The sequence below is a fragment of the Macrobrachium nipponense genome, chromosome 1, assembly GCF_015104395.2.
Source record: "Macrobrachium nipponense isolate FS-2020 chromosome 1, ASM1510439v2, whole genome shotgun sequence".
NCBI classification, from domain to species: Eukaryota; Metazoa; Arthropoda; class Malacostraca; order Decapoda; family Palaemonidae; genus Macrobrachium; species Macrobrachium nipponense.
The window spans coordinates 29,979,371-29,996,870 of record NC_087200.1 but is presented as its reverse complement, the minus strand read 5'-3'; the positions used below and the strand labels follow the sequence as shown (position 1 = coordinate 29,996,870).

The 17,500-nt window shown below is 36.4% G+C and overlaps 2 protein-coding genes across 2 annotated transcripts in view; one reads left to right on the top strand and one right to left on the bottom strand.

Moving 5' to 3' along the window:
- The window catches only part of LOC135219203 (uncharacterized), a 49,612-nt gene that overhangs the window by 19,761 nt on the left and 12,351 nt on the right, over positions 1-17,500 (bottom strand). The window lies entirely within an intron of this gene.
- The window catches only part of LOC135219202 (protein obstructor-E-like), an 18,194-nt gene continuing 9,909 nt past the window's right edge, over positions 9,216-17,500 (top strand). Inside the window, exon 1 of the mRNA XM_064255759.1 lies at positions 9,216-9,373. Coding sequence (XP_064111829.1) covers positions 9,325-9,373 — 49 coding nt within the window. The 5' untranslated portion in view covers positions 9,216-9,324. The remainder of the gene's footprint in view (positions 9,374-17,500) is intronic.

Here is a 17,500-nt window from a genome sequence, read left to right as displayed (position 1 = left end):
GTCTATAGTATGAGTTATTTCGCGAACATTTGGAGGAATAAGGCCTAAAGTGTATGTGTGTGCGTGTGCGTGCGTGTTGTTATTCACCATACTAATATACAGGGGCGTAACTGGTTCCAAAAAGTTGCGGGGGGGAGGGGGGAGGACAACGGGGTGGGTGGCGAGATCTTTTTAGGGGCACTGTAAGGCCTACAAGGGCAGGTAAACTAAATAATACGGTTGATTTAACATTAAGCATCTAAAAGAAATTATGTGTAATATGTATGGATGCCATGAAATATTTGGTGGATACGCTTACCCCAGCACATAGAATTTGTCAATAGCTGTGTGTTATTGATTTTCAATATAGATATACGTATATACATATGTAAAATCACGAGCACAATTTTCTTATACATGAAACAAAGCACCTTAAATCCCTTGGAACTTTTCTGCCTTATCTGGTAAAAAAAATATGATACAAGGGAGATAGGATTTCATCAATAGTTAAATAAATAATAAATAAATATTTAAAATACTTTATAATATACCAAATGTTCTTTCAAACTTATATAATTTTATTCAGAGGTCCAAAGAAAACTTCAGGACACTTTTTGAGTGGTAATAATTCAATTTTCCTTGCTCTGTCTTCTAGGAGCATAATATTTAACCATAATATTTATTATTTTTGGGGGACAGAGTACAATACGTCCCCCCTAACTCAAACTTGGTGGTGGGGGGGGGAGGGGGGGGGGGGGGGCACGTCCTCCCCGTGAGTTACGTCCCTGCTTATATAACGTATCATTTCCACAAAATGACTGTGTGAACGAGTATGATGTGCCATTTCCCCAACAGTTATGGAAATCAGGTTCAAAATCAGTGCTATTTATTCGACCGTTTTGTGAGAAAACCTTAGATTGCATTTTAAACAGCGAACCATTACGTACTGGATGTGTAAATCATTGCTCCAAAACTTGGGCAGATCTCAAATTGGCACTATTTCTCAATTTCCTATTTCTTTTGTAATTCTCCAATCAATATGAACTGTTATGCTTATATAGTAAACTGTAAGGTTTGCTATTTAAATTAAAGCAAATTAGTTATCCTCTTGTTTACATTTTGTAACACGTTTTGCTTTCATAATAACACCGTCTAATGAAAGTTACAGAAAATTATTATTCCAAGATAAATCGTTCACACTTGATTCCTGTAATTTCACGATCTGCATTTTGAACCCGGTAAGCTAACATCGTGTTTAATTTACCATTAATAATACAGTTGAAGATTTGTAAATAAAAAGTATGTACATAGGTAATTGTTTTTCCTTATTCATAATCATGTCTCGATTTATTGAGGACAAATAGCATAGAAGATGAAACTTAGGCTGACGTTGCGCATAAACGATTGAAGCAGACAAATTTTACTACCTTCCACCCCTTGCCACCACCCTAGGCCCCCTCATCAGTATTCACACGGGGAATGTTCTTGAAAGGACCCACTAACCAACTTCCTCGCAAAAGGAAAGAAAAAAAAAGTAGATGTATATCTTAATTCGGTTTAAAGTTCATACTTTTCCCCCATACTGTGCATTCCTGTCACATATTTTATTTCACAGCCTTACCGACATCTAGATAAACCTTACAGGTATTAGTCAGCATTCATTAACAGTGTTATCCACAAGCTGCAAAGTTTCTGTAGTCATTCCGATTATTTCTTGTGCCCTCACTGCTTACCTCAACCTTTCAACCCCTTTTACTTTCACCTCGTTTGTATTCGGCCCTCTTTTATCTTTTGCATTCAGTATCAGTCTAGGGGGATTTGTGCATTTATTTAATATCTTAATTTTCAGAACCAACTCACCCTTAACATTTCCCCCAAAAATTCACTTATATCCAGTACTGATATAGGCAGTTCTGTATAGCTATGAAAACGCCTGAGAAAATGGGACTAAGAGCCAAAATGTGGTTAGTTTCCGTACGACTTGGTTTTTTCAGAGGTGACTTCATCACAATCTGCAGATATGATTGATTGGTTTTGCAGACGACTCAAGCTAAACGATAGTGGAGTACATAACTGACCCCCAACCAGGCAAATTCAGTTTAGTGATTAAGTTATCTTATATCACTTTGCAGGGTGACTGTCCCAAAACTATATAAAGTCCAAAGAAAGTGTAAGGACAACGCTTATCCATAGTTTTCTCTGTATATAATTCATCATTCGCGTTGTTCTTACTTCCCTCCGAGAGAGCGTTCAGCGGGCTTTCCGCAAGTGTATAAAGCTTGTATAACCATATTTTGTGTACTTTTATATTTTGTATTTTATGTCTCTCAAGAAACACAAATCGGGTCTCGCCGACCCACTTTTACTCTCTCGCGGGTCGGTAACCACATTTCCGTCCGCATGCTGCATATTTATATTTCCCTTGACTGTAATAAAAAATATACGGGCTGCTCTGTGAGCAAGAGCCCGTGCTGGCACAAGGCCAGCTTAATCTTAAACAACAACAAGTAATAAAAATCAGTACACTTCTACCTGCCTCTTTGTCCACCTCTCACAAAAGTCTACATAAGATTAGTATTACGGTCGTTTACTTAGCTGGGTTTAAAAACATGTCTCGTGTATGACTTAATATGTTTAAAAAAAAAAAAAAACTCAGGTGATTTTTAACTTATTCCTGAAAAGCATTTAAATATAACCTTTCATCCCTAATATCACCTTATACAGTGAAGTTGTTGTACTGTGAAGCGCAATGCGTATAAAATGGACACCCATATGGAACACAACAATAAAAATTCGTTTTCTACGACCATCTAAAACTAAAAGAAAACGTTTAGCAATTTGATTGAAAACTAAACTAATTATCTCTCTTTCTCTCTCTCTCTCTCTCTCTCTCTCTCTCTCTCTCTCTCTCTCTCTCTCTCTCTCTCTCTCTCTCTCTCTCTCTCTCACGATACGTGTATAATTCACTAGTTTACCATAAATCTTTTGCGTTTTCTGCATATCGTTATCTACTGTATTTATACAGGGGTGGGATGTCAATAGCAAGAATGTAAATACAGGTATTCTAATCCCAAAGAAGTATGAAGAGATCAAATCCACAAAATGTACCATTTTATTTCATTCATCCTGTTCAGTAGATGCCCTCAGGAAGTAACTTATATGCACTATACATACATGCTTTGTGCCCTTTTTCTTCCTGTAAACCTATATGCATAAAAATTAAATATTTTGAACTTAATCATTGGTTAAGAACTTTAGAAAGCTAAAATTCCATGACGTACTAGACACCTCTGCCGAAATCAAAATGGTAACATAAGCTCTTTATATATATATATATATATATATATATATATATATATATTATATATATATATATATATATGTGTGTGTGTGTGTGTGTGTGTGTGTGTGTGTGTGTGTGTGTGTGTGTGTGTGTGTGTGTGTAATGTTTCAGCTTAAGTATGTTAAATCCTAGACTGGTCTGTTTACAGGGTTAAGAGCCAAATATGATTTATTAAAGAAACAGGTGAAATACTCATGAAATCTTGAGTTATCAGGAAAAAGAATCTTTCAATAATCAGTGGTAGGGTTTTGGAGGAAAAAGGCAAGTTTAACAAACAAAATATGTTATCTATTCAAACCTAAATGTTAATATTACTCAAACAAAACACCGTAGGCTGTTCCTCAGAGAGACTCCGAATGAACGAATAATTTTTCAAATAACAGATACAATTTTTCGATCATTTTTCTTGCAAGGAATGTGTAAATTTCTCATGGAATGAAAGAAATATCTCAATTAAATTAATAGATTCCATAACGGGTTTTTATGAGTGATATCCGTGAGTTACCATATCCCACTCTGCTATTCAAATGCGCCCCCCCCCCCCCCTCCTCTCTCTCTCTCTCTCTCTCTCTCTCTCTCTCTCTCTCTCTCTCTCTCTCTCTCTCTCTCTCTCTCTCTGTTTGGGTATTTCAACGTAAATTGCACCTTATGAAATATCAGGTTAAGGGTTGGATTAGTGAGGGTAATGGTTAAATCTCTGAGAGGAATAATCAAATTCTTAGGGCAAATGAGGATTTGATATGACATTTTAAGGCAAAAATACGAGTTCTCTAACAAGTACAGTAGATTCCTTATGGAAAAGACGATATTCCAAATGGAGAGGAGTGACTTCTAAAGGGAAAAAGGGGCATTTTCCCAATAAAAATCAACAGATTCATCAAAGGAAGAGCAGGAAATAGGCAGATTTTCAGGCCTGAAGGAGAATTGTCCAAAGAACACGATATATTCCTGAAACCCTGAAGGCCAAGGCCTATATCTCAGGGAAATGGAAGTAATTCAAAGAGGAAGCTGTTATTTCTATTTTTTCAAATATAGCAGGGTTATCAGTTAAAAGCTGAATTCTGCATGAGGTCTGATATTACTCCAGGAAATGGACGAAATACTCAGAGACTCCGTAGTTACTCAAAGAAGAGAAAACGCTTCCTTGGGGAAAAGGGTGACTTCCTCGTGGAATTTAAAGAATCTCTAAAGAATGGCCACTTACTTGAGGAAACTGGTGATGCGTTCAACGGGAAAAACCTTTCGGAAACAATCTAATCATCCAGGGGAAAAGCTGTTCTTTAAAAATTAAACTTCTCAGAAAATAAATAATAATAGCAGAATTAGAACCTTTAGAAGTAAGGCGTTTGTAGATGGCAAATACAACTGCATAAAAAAGTAGCTTTTAAATAGAGGCAAAAAACAAACAGCGAGACAGAAAACAAAGGTAACATGTAAGATTGGTAACACTGTAAAGACGAAAAACACTTTTTGAAAGAGATTTGCTCTTGTGGTACGAATGGGAATAAGAATAAAGGGGAAAATCAATTGTATTCTCTCCCCAAATTACACTGCCGAGAGTAAAATTCTGACACCGCTAAGGCTAATCCTAAAGGTATACAAAAATTCTGTAACTACACTTTCAATACAAGAAAAAGCGCTTCAAGATAACAGCCACGGTGGGATAGCAATTATTCTATTCTTGTGTATAAGCTCGTATTCCTCTATGTATTTGCACACAGATGTTTGTGTAAACAAGACATAAAAATTCATGAATGAACGCTGAAATAGATTCTAACATCACCATGAGAAAAAAATATGAGTTCCAAATAGTTACGTAAAGTATCTGATTATCGGTAAATGCATTTTAACGAATTGCTGTCTCATTATTTTGGTAATCACCTTCCCTCTAGAACACTATGAGTAAAAACAGGTTGCGGAGGAAAAAGAGCAAACGAGATATCCATTTTTTCGTGAAACTGACAAACGTCTCACGAGAACAATTTTTGCTACGATGGCTGATTTTCCAAATGCCCCAAATCAGCCGTCAAGCAGGACACAGATTCTTTGTGCAATAGAAATGACTATGATTGGAAAATGGATTCCTTTTGAAATGCTTCTTGCCCCCGGATTATCATTTTGATAAAAAGCGCTAACCATGAAAACGTTTGCTCAAAACTGGAGAACCAGTCTGAATAGCGGAAATTTCCTTGCGATTGGTAGTCGAGTCAAGACTACAATTGATCTTCGATCCATAATCTTACGAAATCATCTCTGCACGTAATGATTTCTTTCTGCAATATTTATGAAAGTCATCATTTATACTAATGCGATCATTTCAATTCCACAGGTAACCGGGCCCGCCCTAAAACGGATGCATACACAGGTATACAAACGCATTATACGCACAACTGTATAAGCAGGGCACAAGTTGAGGTTTCATAAGACTTTCGTTACCTCACGATCTTTAATAATCACATCGAAACATTTTGTAACTCAAAGCAAAGAACAAGTTTCTGGCAAGTCACGAATGCATCTGATTTTCATTTCATTCTTTTCCGGTTTCGGTTTTGTGTTGAAAAAAAAATGGTGCAAGGACGTTTGCTGGCATATCTGTCTCTTTTGTAGTGGTAGAATTTTAATATGCAACTTAATGCCATTCATTTGACTCCGTTTTTCTCTATCATGCCATTGGACAGCATAGTGCCTAAGCTAACCTCGTCTCACCTTGACTGACCCGCTATGAAATTCTGGATAGGTATACGCAATTATTTCCGACATTTAGAAGAATTTCCGCTCTGATAGTTACAGCTTCCTCGAGGTGCAACGACGAAGAAAAAAAATGTAGACCTAATGTCTCCGTGTTGAGATTCCATTCTTTACCTTCAAGGTTAAGCGGAACTTTGTGGGCCAGTTCCCCCAAACTGCCTTGCCTGGGCGGAATGAATCTAAGGTCATATTTTCTGTCTCTATCGGTTGAGCTCTCTCTCTCTCTCTCTCTCTCTCTCTCTCTCTCTCTCTCTCATTGTGAGGTTAGAATGATTTCATCTCAATCTATCTATGTATAACAATGTTCAAGCTTCTGAGCTCACCAAGTTCAAGTGTAACCATTTCTATGCAATTCAGAATTTCAAAAACAAAAACGTTAAAAAAGGCGATAATAATAATAATAATAATAATAATAATAATAATAATAATAATAATAATAATAATAATAATAATAGTAAAGAACATAGTTCGTGCATTTATAGCAGTTTTTGTTTAAGCACGCAAATGGCTGCTACACGAATGACATAAATGATAAAATCAAAAAGCTCCATAACTCGAAGATACCCATATATCAGAAACATAGAAAGCTCTATATATGAATTTTGCACTGCCATTCATATTTCATACTCTCGAGGATATTTAGCCTTACCTATTCTCAAGAACTTAGCACTGGCCATTTTTACTGAATTTTCGGAGACAAATTCACGAATGACTTACTTTGATGTTACAGAATGAACTACCTGACCCCTCAAAACTATGCAAATGAAATGTGGAATATCTGGTAATCCCCAAACGTTGCAAGGCTTATATTTTAGTACATTTTATCACTGAGTGGAGGAGTAGTATTGAACAGGGGAATATTTGCTTATAGAGGTAAAGAAAGGAAGGACAGAAAATTATAAACTGAATCCATACAAGATTGAGGATAACCTAAAAGTTTTATTTTATTTCTAATAACGTAAGGTCTGTTTGGAGGCTAATAAATCTCCCGAGACAGATACCCGACCAAACTCCAGATACAGGTATAAAATATAAGAGGAGTATTAGGCAACGACTGGACTTGGGCTAAAAATATATCAACCTCGCAAATAACCGAAGCCTACTTTCGGAATTCATGCAAACAGTTTTTAGCAATGAGGAGTTAAGTCGTACTAGTATGTCACGAAGTATCTCACAAGATTTATTGATAAAAGTATTTTTACCATAGAATGATATTAACGAATGCATTGTCTTCACCATCAAGCAATACTATCGTCTATTCCAGATCTGAACAGTTAACTTGCAGGAAAGTTGAACGACCATTTAGAAGCCAGGTCAAGGACTCTGGGTCGCCCCTTTCCCTACTCCCTACCCCCTACTCTCTCTCTCTCTCTCTCTCTCTCTCTCTCTCTCTCTCTCTCTCTCTCTCTCTCTCTCATTCAAGCAATAGGTTTTATCTCCCTCTCTTTCTCTCTCTCTCTCTCCCTCTCTCATTCAAGCAATGGGTCTCGTCTCCTCTCTCTCTCTCTCTCTCAGGCAATGGGTCTCTCTCGCTCTCGTTCTCTTTCTCTTATTCAAGCAATGGGTCTCGTTCTCTCTCTCTCTCTCTCTCTCTCTCTCTCTCTCTCTCTCTCTCTCTCTCTCAAGCAACGGGTCTCTCTCTCTCTCTCTCTCTCTCTCTCTCTCTCTCTCTCTCTCTCTCTTTCAAGCAACGGGTCTATCTCTATCTCTCTTCTTTCAAAGCCAACGGGTCCTCTCCTCTCTCTCCTCTCTTGTTTCAACGCAACGGGTCTCTCTCTCTCTCTCTCTCTCTACTCTGTCTCTCTCTCTCTCTCTCTCTCTCTCTTTCGTCTTCTCTCCTCTCTCTTTCTCTCTCTCCTCTCTCTCTCTCTCTCTCTCTTGTTTTTCTTTTTCAAGCAAACGGGCTCTCTCTTTCTCTCTCCTCCTTGTTGCAAGCAACGGGTTCTCTCTCTCTCTCTCTCTCTCTCTCTCTCTCTCTCTCTCTTTCAAGCAACGGGTCTCTCTCTCTCTCTCTGTTCAAGCAACGGGTCTCTCTCTCTCTCTCTCTCTCTCTTATTCAAGCAACGGGTCTCGTCTCTCTCTCTCTCTCTCTCTCTCTCTCTCTCTTCTCTCTGTCTCAACTAACAAAATGAACAAGTAACCTCCTGGATTACAGTTTGCTGTAAAAGAAAAAAGAAAATGGACGTAGTAACATCACGAAGAAACACATCAGATTTGATAAACTACGGTAAATGGCCGTAAAGGTTGGCTGTTACTCAGCAAAACTTGTTGATATTTCAAGAAAAATGCAGACAACTGCAAGAAGGCGAAATTTAGCTAAAATTCACTTCCAGATCTGAAAAAAATGCTATGGCATGCCTAAGTATTCAGATGAATTAATATGAACTATGTCGGTCACTATAAGCTAAATGGTATTTAATTCATTACTATGATCAACAATAAAATTATAAATGCAATGCGGATTTTTAAAAGATAAATTATTTTCTCAGAAAGACTTTCACTAGGATTTTCAAGTGAATATTTGTATATGTTCATGAAGGAAAAAAAATAAATAAAAACTGATATTCTTGATTCTGCCATACCATCATATCGAAAGATGATCCCAGCATGTATGAAGATAACCAGTGTATAGATTTTAATCATGTTTCCTTATCAACAATTGTTTTTATTTAAAATAATACTACATAAGTCTGACGAGTGTGGTTTATAATGTCCTTAATATATAATATTTTGCAATATATGTTTCTAACACTATTTTTCCATGTGTATGATATGATGAGAAGCAACACTTTTGCACTTTTGACTTCAAATTCCTGAAAATGTGAGAAACAGGAAAATGTCTCTCATCCCGTTAGGTCTGTGCAACTTTTACTTTCGCTGCTTAACCTTGCCCCACCCGGCGCGACCAAGTCTTGATTTTCACGTCTGTTTAATTAAACAAACTAAAAGAAATAACTATTTGGGAACTATTACTCGATATAATGCCGCATATAAACAATCGCAATGCTATCAACTCGAAATATCAATGATACAACTAACGAGAATCGTGCAACTTAGAATAATAGTAACACAATAAAGCCGGGAATAATAGTAACGCTGTTTTTTTTCTGGGCTCCAGAATTGAAAGGTAGGCAATTGTTGGAGACTGTGAGAAGAGTTGTTGGGGAAAAGAGGGAGGAAGAGAAGAAGAAAAAAAAAGTTCAAGGGAGCGCAAGAGACGTGGACAGGAGTCTTCAAACGGTACGAGCCTTAGTATGAAGATGTGGTTCAAAGTGCTAGTACCGTTCACCATTGTGGTCTCCGGTAAGTAGGATTTTGGGATATTTTTATATCATTTTTTTATTTTTTGGCTTCTTAAGGCAATGCTTGTTTTGCACATTGTGACATGTGCTGTATGTGTTTTGTATGCATATTATTATTATTATTATTATTATTATTATTATTATTGTGTGTGTATATATAAACGCAAATATATGTATGTATGTATAAATATGTACATATATATAACATATACATATGCTTATGTATATATATATATACACATATAAACGAATGTGCATATACTATGTATATGTCCAGATACATTGTGGCTTTTACATTTACACACACACATACATACATACATATATATATGTATGTATATATGTGTGTATGTATGTATGTATGTATGTATATATTATATAAAATATATATATATATATATATCTTATATATATATATATATATATGTAAATTCTTTTATATCTTTGTGTGTGTTGGTGGCAGTTTTCATGTTTACCGACGTACACACTGATCACTTTCAACAGCCTATCACTACAGGAAGATGAGCTGAATAAAAAGTTTCATATTCTGTGATTGACAACATATTATTTTATTATTGTTGGTGTTAGAGTCTTCATTAACTGCTTCATTGTAAACTGTGATTTGATTTATTATTATACAATCCAAGACGAAAATCGTACACTGGTTATATGATTGCAAGGCACATACAGAAAAAATTTCTATGTATATATATGTATATATATACATATATATATATATATATATATATATATATATATATATATATATACATATATATATATATTTTAGCTATATATCTATACGTATACATACACACATATATGTATATATATATACATATACATATATATATATATGTGTGTGTGTGTGTGTGTGTGTATATGTATAATGTTCCTATGCCATATAATATTCACAGAGGAACTTTGCAATACATTCTTGAAAGTCATGGTATTATTCCCCCACAGAGAAAGAGAAAGGGAGATGGGAACTTATCCACTGTATAAGAATCGCCCACGACTTTAGAAAGCTTGAGAGATAATTGACGCATAGAGAGAAGAAGAAGAGAAGGGTTAACACATAATGATGAGAATTGCAAGCCACGCTTTCATGATTTCGACTCCATGCATTGCTTGCCTAAAGATTCCCTGTTTGTCATTCGTGTTCGTTCTCTCTCTCTCTCTCTCTCTCTCTCTCTCTCTCTCTCTCTCTCTCTCTCTCTCTCTTATGTCCATTCTAATACCACCATAGGCATAATGTATACTATTATATTATTTTTATCCTCATATTACAGCTATATTTATTACTTTTTCTACTACACTTGAATATAGCCAGAATACTGGAAAGAGAAGGTGAGACAGAGGTAGAGAGAAAGGGACTTGAGAGAGGCGGGGTAGGGGGATGTTAGGGTGGAGGATGTATGCTTATGAGGGGGGGGGGCGAGTGAAGGACCTGTGTCATATGATTTACAAACTCTTCTGATTCGCCTCATACCTCTATCAAAGACTTGAACGCCCCTGCTAAATGCCAAGCTATCTAGACAAGAGGGAGAAAGATTTTTAAATTTCTGGCAATCTGCTGCACCTTCATCATATTAATTTATTATTATTCATTATTATTGATTATTATTATTATTTTAAGAAGACCCTCTTTTTAACAAATTCTGTTGAATAAATGGCCAGAATTCAGCGAATAAATCTTACATATTACCTTTTCTATTTTAAATAATGCTGAAAGATTTCTCCCAATATATTGGCCAATTAATAAGAAGTATCACTGAGCCAGAAAAGCAAGTAGTGTAAGAAAAATAGAAAATATAATATATAAGATTAATTCGCTGAATTCTGACATTTTATTCAACATTATTATTATTATTATTATTATTATTATTATTATTATTATTATTATTATTATTATTATTATTATTATTATTATTATTATTATTATTATTATTATTATTATTATTATTTAAACGTAAGAAACAAACACGTTCAGAGCAAAATTCGTTAAAATCTCAGGTGTTTGCGACGTATTGGTAAATATGATAACGGACTTAGGAACTTATCGGGTAATCCCGTTTCATCCTTCAAAGAAAATTAAGTACATTAAACAAAACAAAAATAGGAGCCAATGAATCAAATACCTTTCAATTGCCAAGTAGACAATTTCAAAAATGATTCATTATGAAAAGGTCGGGTAATGGTATACTATACTTCAGGGTAGCATTTCAGCCTCGCTTGAAATTTTAAGAGTGTATAATTTTCAAAAAAAAAATGATAGGTCATGACATTGCAGGATACCTTAGGTATTTTTCCAATACAGAGGATGGTAAACTGGGCATCCAAGCGGCCATATCTTGCCCAGATTAGATGGAAACATTAAAAAAAAAAAGATTGAGGGAACAGGGGTGAATGATGCCAAGAAATTCTGCTTCGTTACCAAAGTCATGTTTTGTTACCTGACACTGGTGTACATTTGTCATATGAATATTATAATGATGTAATTCAACTAAAGAGATCTTATAATTACTTGAAAAGGCAAATTCGTAATCGAACTGAAGCAAGTTCTGAGCATTTTACCCTTTTATTTTTCATTTGTTTAATTTTGGGTAAATATCCCACATATCCCACACCTTACGGCGACATGTCTCGCTGGCGACATGCAGTAAGAAGGTCATGGAGTGACCTTTCTTCGGTACCGAGTGACCCCATGACCTTTCCTTCTGTCACCAGTGGATGACCTTCTCTTACAACCTTACCGTTCCAATCATAGTGATTCTGTTAAAAGTAGCACGATCGGGCGGGATTTATCTTCCAAATGTCTTAGCAAAGCAGGTTATTGCATTATACGATAGCTGGTTTAAAAATTCCTCTAAAACAGAGGATAGAGAGAGGGGAGCTTTTATGAAAATCTTTGAAATGCACAAAATAGTTCTCTTTTAAAATCCATTGTATTCATTTTTGCGAAGAAAGAATTATCGCTCGGAATTGTATCTTACTCTTAACGACAATACAGAATGGACGATCATTTTCGTGAAAACAATAATGCCAAAAAAAATATCTATTGTTATATTTTACTTTTCATTTGCCATTTTTAAGATATTTGGAATTGTTTCAGCTGCGTGAATTTCCTCTCCCGCAAGGGCGAGGCTCATAACAGCATTCTACTGGGGATGTGAGCTCATTTAGTGAGAATAAAAAGAAGTGTACCAATGATGCTGCGCGTAATTAAGAAGCGTTTAGAGGAAGGAGAAAAATAAAGACTAACTCGAGTACCTCCAAATCAAAATATTAATCTATGTCTAAGGTGGTACCCAATGGCGCAGCATTTGTGAATGTGGTCAACGTGCTCTTGATAAGGCTTCTCTGTAATAAACAAAGCACCTAGGAAGCTAGTGTATTATGATATGTTACGTCTTTCTAATCGATTCGGTAACCACTGCTTCATATCTTATTTTCTAAATCCATCCACTTCTGCGGAAAGTCTTTAAAATGTCAGCAACAAAATAATAGTTTGGTACCCACGGAGAACCAACGGAGGTGCACTTAAATACCCGATTTCTCTTTCGCGACCTTACTTTAGAAAAGTGCCCTTTCAATTTGGCATCCTCTGTTGTATCAGCGATGGACTAAACCTGAAGGAGAACGTGAATCTAAAAGCTACCTTCTGAAACCTGTTTCAAAAGTTGGCAGAAGGGAGTGGAAGGAGGAGGAAGCCCAAGAGGGAGAGGGTGGTAGGCAGGGTTGTCATAAAGGTTAGGTTTGAAGAAGTTGGGTGGTAATGGTGGATTGGGGGAGCGGGGGATCATCTGCACATTACTTTCTCCCGTTCATGCACCTCTTATGACCTCCTGCACAGTATGATTCTTACTTCTCGAGAGAGAGAGAGAGAGAGAGAGAGAGAGAGAGGAGAGAGATTACGTGAGTAACTGGAAGTCTTACATAAACGCCGGCTGCATACATTGACCATAATTGAATTGTGTGCAGCTCAGGACAACATTAGAGAGAACGGTACCCTCAAGGTTATCAACTACTCCAAAAGAACGGCTCCGTGTAAACAAGTTTTCAGTTTATCTCCCCAAAGGCTTTGCTGCTAAGGAGGTTTCCATGTTCGATTTAACCTGTGATCATTAGTATTAGTTCTATACTGATATTCGCCAAAATCACCCAACTTCTTACGACACTGAGATGGCAGAGGACATTATGAATCATACAAAAATGTAGATGGGATTTTATGATGAGTCTTCCCTTTTAACCGAAGAAAAAATACGAACAATTTAATTCACATTCATTCAGGACTAATGAAAATTCTGATATTTTATGCGGACTGCATACGCTAAGGAATCTTACTGAAGTCACAAGAAATTGCACGATATCTTAAGTTCAAGAAATTTTCCACAAGTGCTTCTGGATGAACGTCACGATAACAAATATCCTTAAAATAAATGTTCTTTATGGCTAGTTAAACTTAGGACTTGAATTGCTCTGAAATGTGTAAGCGGGACTTCTTCAAACGTTTCTGTAAAACTACACATGGTCTTTTCCCAAAATTAAACTGTGGCTCCTATCAGACAGTGGCTCCCAAGAAAAAAGGGATAATGATCACTGCCATATTCACCTTTAAAATTCTGAATCTTGGATGAGAACACTGTGCAGAAACACAGAACTTTTGACTTCATCCAACTTCACAGAAGGCTTTCCATGAGCCAGTCGAACCCCCCAACACGTCACTGCATTCGTTCTCTTGCTTCCAGAAAATAGAGAACCCTCTTTCCAGCGCCTCGTTCGTTCCAGAAACCACCCCTAATTAAATCTTAACCCTCCTCTCAAACAAATCAACTACCATAGAATATTTCCCATCTTCACGCTCCTTTGAATTTCTGAGTTTTTGCGGCTAAATACAGGTCATGGGGCTACACCCCCATAACCCCGGCCACCAGGTGAATTTCACACAATGAAGGTCGGTGAGAATACTACTCTTATTTCAATATTCTACAGGACTGATATTAAGATCGCCTTTGCCCTCAACTGAACAGACTCATCAGCTATTCAGAGGAAATTTATTCCCATTGGATGTTTACAACACTTCCACTAGTGTTTCTCTGCCTTGGGATACCTTATATTGACCGAATCTCAACCCTATGGTACTCCCTAGGCCTTACGCCAAGAGGGTTGTACTGTTTATTGCCAACACTGTAGCTCCTAACGGCAAATAGCCAGATCTGATATATGTGTATATATATATATATATATATATATATATATATATATATATATATATATATATATATATATATATATATATATGTATCCTTGTCGACACCCTGCCTAAAATGGTGGTAAGAAACAGATGTATACATATACACACGAACGCACACACACACATATATAGTATATATATACATATATATATATATATATATATATATATATATATATATATGCTGCGTGTATGTGTGTGTGTGTGTGTGCATTTGTTTCTTGCCATTTTAGGCAGGGTGTCGCCAGAAATATCAGTCTTCCGGTTTCTCGTCAGTTCTTGAGGGACTGGTCTGTTTGGACCCCGCCCCCCTTTCCAGAAACTGGAATGCTGGCCGGTAGTCTGGGTGCGATCCACACACATATCAAACTACACCTGAGAGAGATGTATATAACTGAGTTACAATGTCCTCTATAAAACACACATATATGACAGGACTACTTTATTTTAAACAATTTTTAGCAGGACTTATGTATTTGAAATTTTTTTTCTACTTGGGCTCCTGTAACACATTTTTTTTTAGCAGAATTTCGTACTTATATTTTTTCTCTAGGTGGACTTCTGTAACTCAACATTTTATTTTTCTAGCAGGACTTCTGTATTGAACATTTTTTTAGCAGGACTTCTGTATTTAAAACTTGTTATCTAGCAGGATTTCTGTATCAAAATTTTTTTTCTAGCAGCACTTCTGTATCTAAACATTTGTCTTCTATCTTGCTACAAGGTTAGTTCAAAATCATTCATTCCAGAATTATTTCATGATCCTCAAAATCTATGTCTAAGATACATCAGTAGTTTTATCATATTTCTTTCACTTGTTAATGGAATCAGAAAACGGGGTAAAATTCGTATCTGGGACTAACATTTTCTTGTCTTCATGATAAAATTTGGTCATTGGAATCCATATTAAGCCTAACTCTGCCAATTACAGCCTTAACGAGAGAGAGCCATAAAAGAAAAGAGATTCCCTTTAAAACCAACATCTCATATCAGTTTGAAATTTATTGAAAAAACTTTTAAATGGTAATTGATGGCTTCCATAGCCCTAACCACTTCTGTTCAACAGCGACAAGATAATGTTCTCAAGTCGTTCACCTTCTCAGTAACGGAAAACTGGTCTTCTAAGGTAGTTCACTTTCTAAGCACAGACACAAAAGTACTTGTATCCTTGAAGGTGAGAAACACATGGATGATTACTTCTGGTATACAGAAAAAATAAATCTTCCTTTAAAGGTCTTATTTGCCTTAAGCATGATAATATCGAAAGCGGCTCTAAGCTTGGCGCCTAGTTCCAAAGAGATTAGACTGGAATCTGTAGAACGCAAGGACAACTTACTCTAGGATGAAGAAGGAGGGTGTGGATTCATTTGAGCATCAATACTGAGTATAGAAAATGAATAAGGAGAGTGAATAATGACAATGTTGAATATAGGAAATGAATAAGGAGAGTGAATAAGACAATGCTGAATACAGGAAATGAATAAGGAGAATGAATAATGACAATGTTAAATACAGGAAAGGAATAAGGAGAGTGAATAATGACAATGCTGAATGCAGATAATGAATAAGGAGACTGAATGATGACAATATTGAATACAGGAAATGAATAAGGAGAGTAAATAATGATAATGCTGAATACAGGAAATGGATAAGGAGAGTAAATAATGATAATACTGAATACAGGAAATGAATGAGGAGAGTGAACAACGAAGTATTCATTACTTATTCTTATGAGAACCTATCTGTGGCATCATTTGCTAACGCGATGCGGCAATCTTTACTCTCCTTACCTCTGCCACTGTACAACAAGTAATCCGATTTTCTCATTTATAAAGAACTGAGGAAAACTTGGTTCCTGCTGACTTCTTTGAAAACTCAAATGGGAAGCAACATCAATCTATTCCCTTCAACTATGACCATGTATACATTATTTCTGTTATATAATCCATTCCTTTAATATCTTTATCGTAAATCACATCGCTTCTACGAGTTCATATACCTGAAGTACATGATTCTCTCTCTCTCTCTCTCTCTCTCTCTCTCTCTCTCTCTCTCTCTCTCTCTCTCAGAATTTAGATTACCAAAGAAGGACCTAAAATAGACTGCTCACTTTGAACAATGAAGTATGAAAATAAGAAGTTGAAATTCAATGGCGCCACCGCCAACTCCCCTCCCCCTCCAACACCTCAGCCTTCTCCGCCTCCCACAACCCAACCCCTCTAGTGCCCTGGGCAGTGAGACAACGTAGTTTTCCTTGATATGTATTTCCAGACATCGTCTGGAGGTTGGGTTTCATTAGAGGAGCGAGCTGGTTGAAAAAATAATGTCATTAGTTGCTCACGGGTGTATAATCTTGTTTGAAAATGCACCACTGACTTTCAAAAGAGGAAGCACTTTTTTTCTCTCTCACAGTTAGCCATAATGAAATTCAAAAGTCCTTGTCTTCCTGTTAGCAATAATGAATATAAAAAAATTCAATCAATAAGTTGTAGAAGTACGTTTAAAAAAGCGGAAATCGTCTGTATCTGCTCAAAAATATATTTTCAAGGATTTAAAAAAGGGGGATGTGGGTTTCAAATCAAATTACATTCAAGGATTATGAAAAATAAAAATAAAACGGGTTTTGAAACAAAACGAACCTTTGACTGCCCTTGGAACTGAGCACCGCGCTCTTAAGCTCCTTCAACCGAGCCCCCGTCAGGAAGGGAAAACGGACCAAGAAGCGAAGGTTAACGGGAAACAAAGGGAGATCCTCAAGGACATTGCTCAACCGCAGATCCTCAGGCATCCTTCGACGGGAACACCAAAGGTTCTTGTGCGGGATAAGTAAGGGTGAATCGGGATTCGTGTCGGAAACTGTGGCTGTGGTAA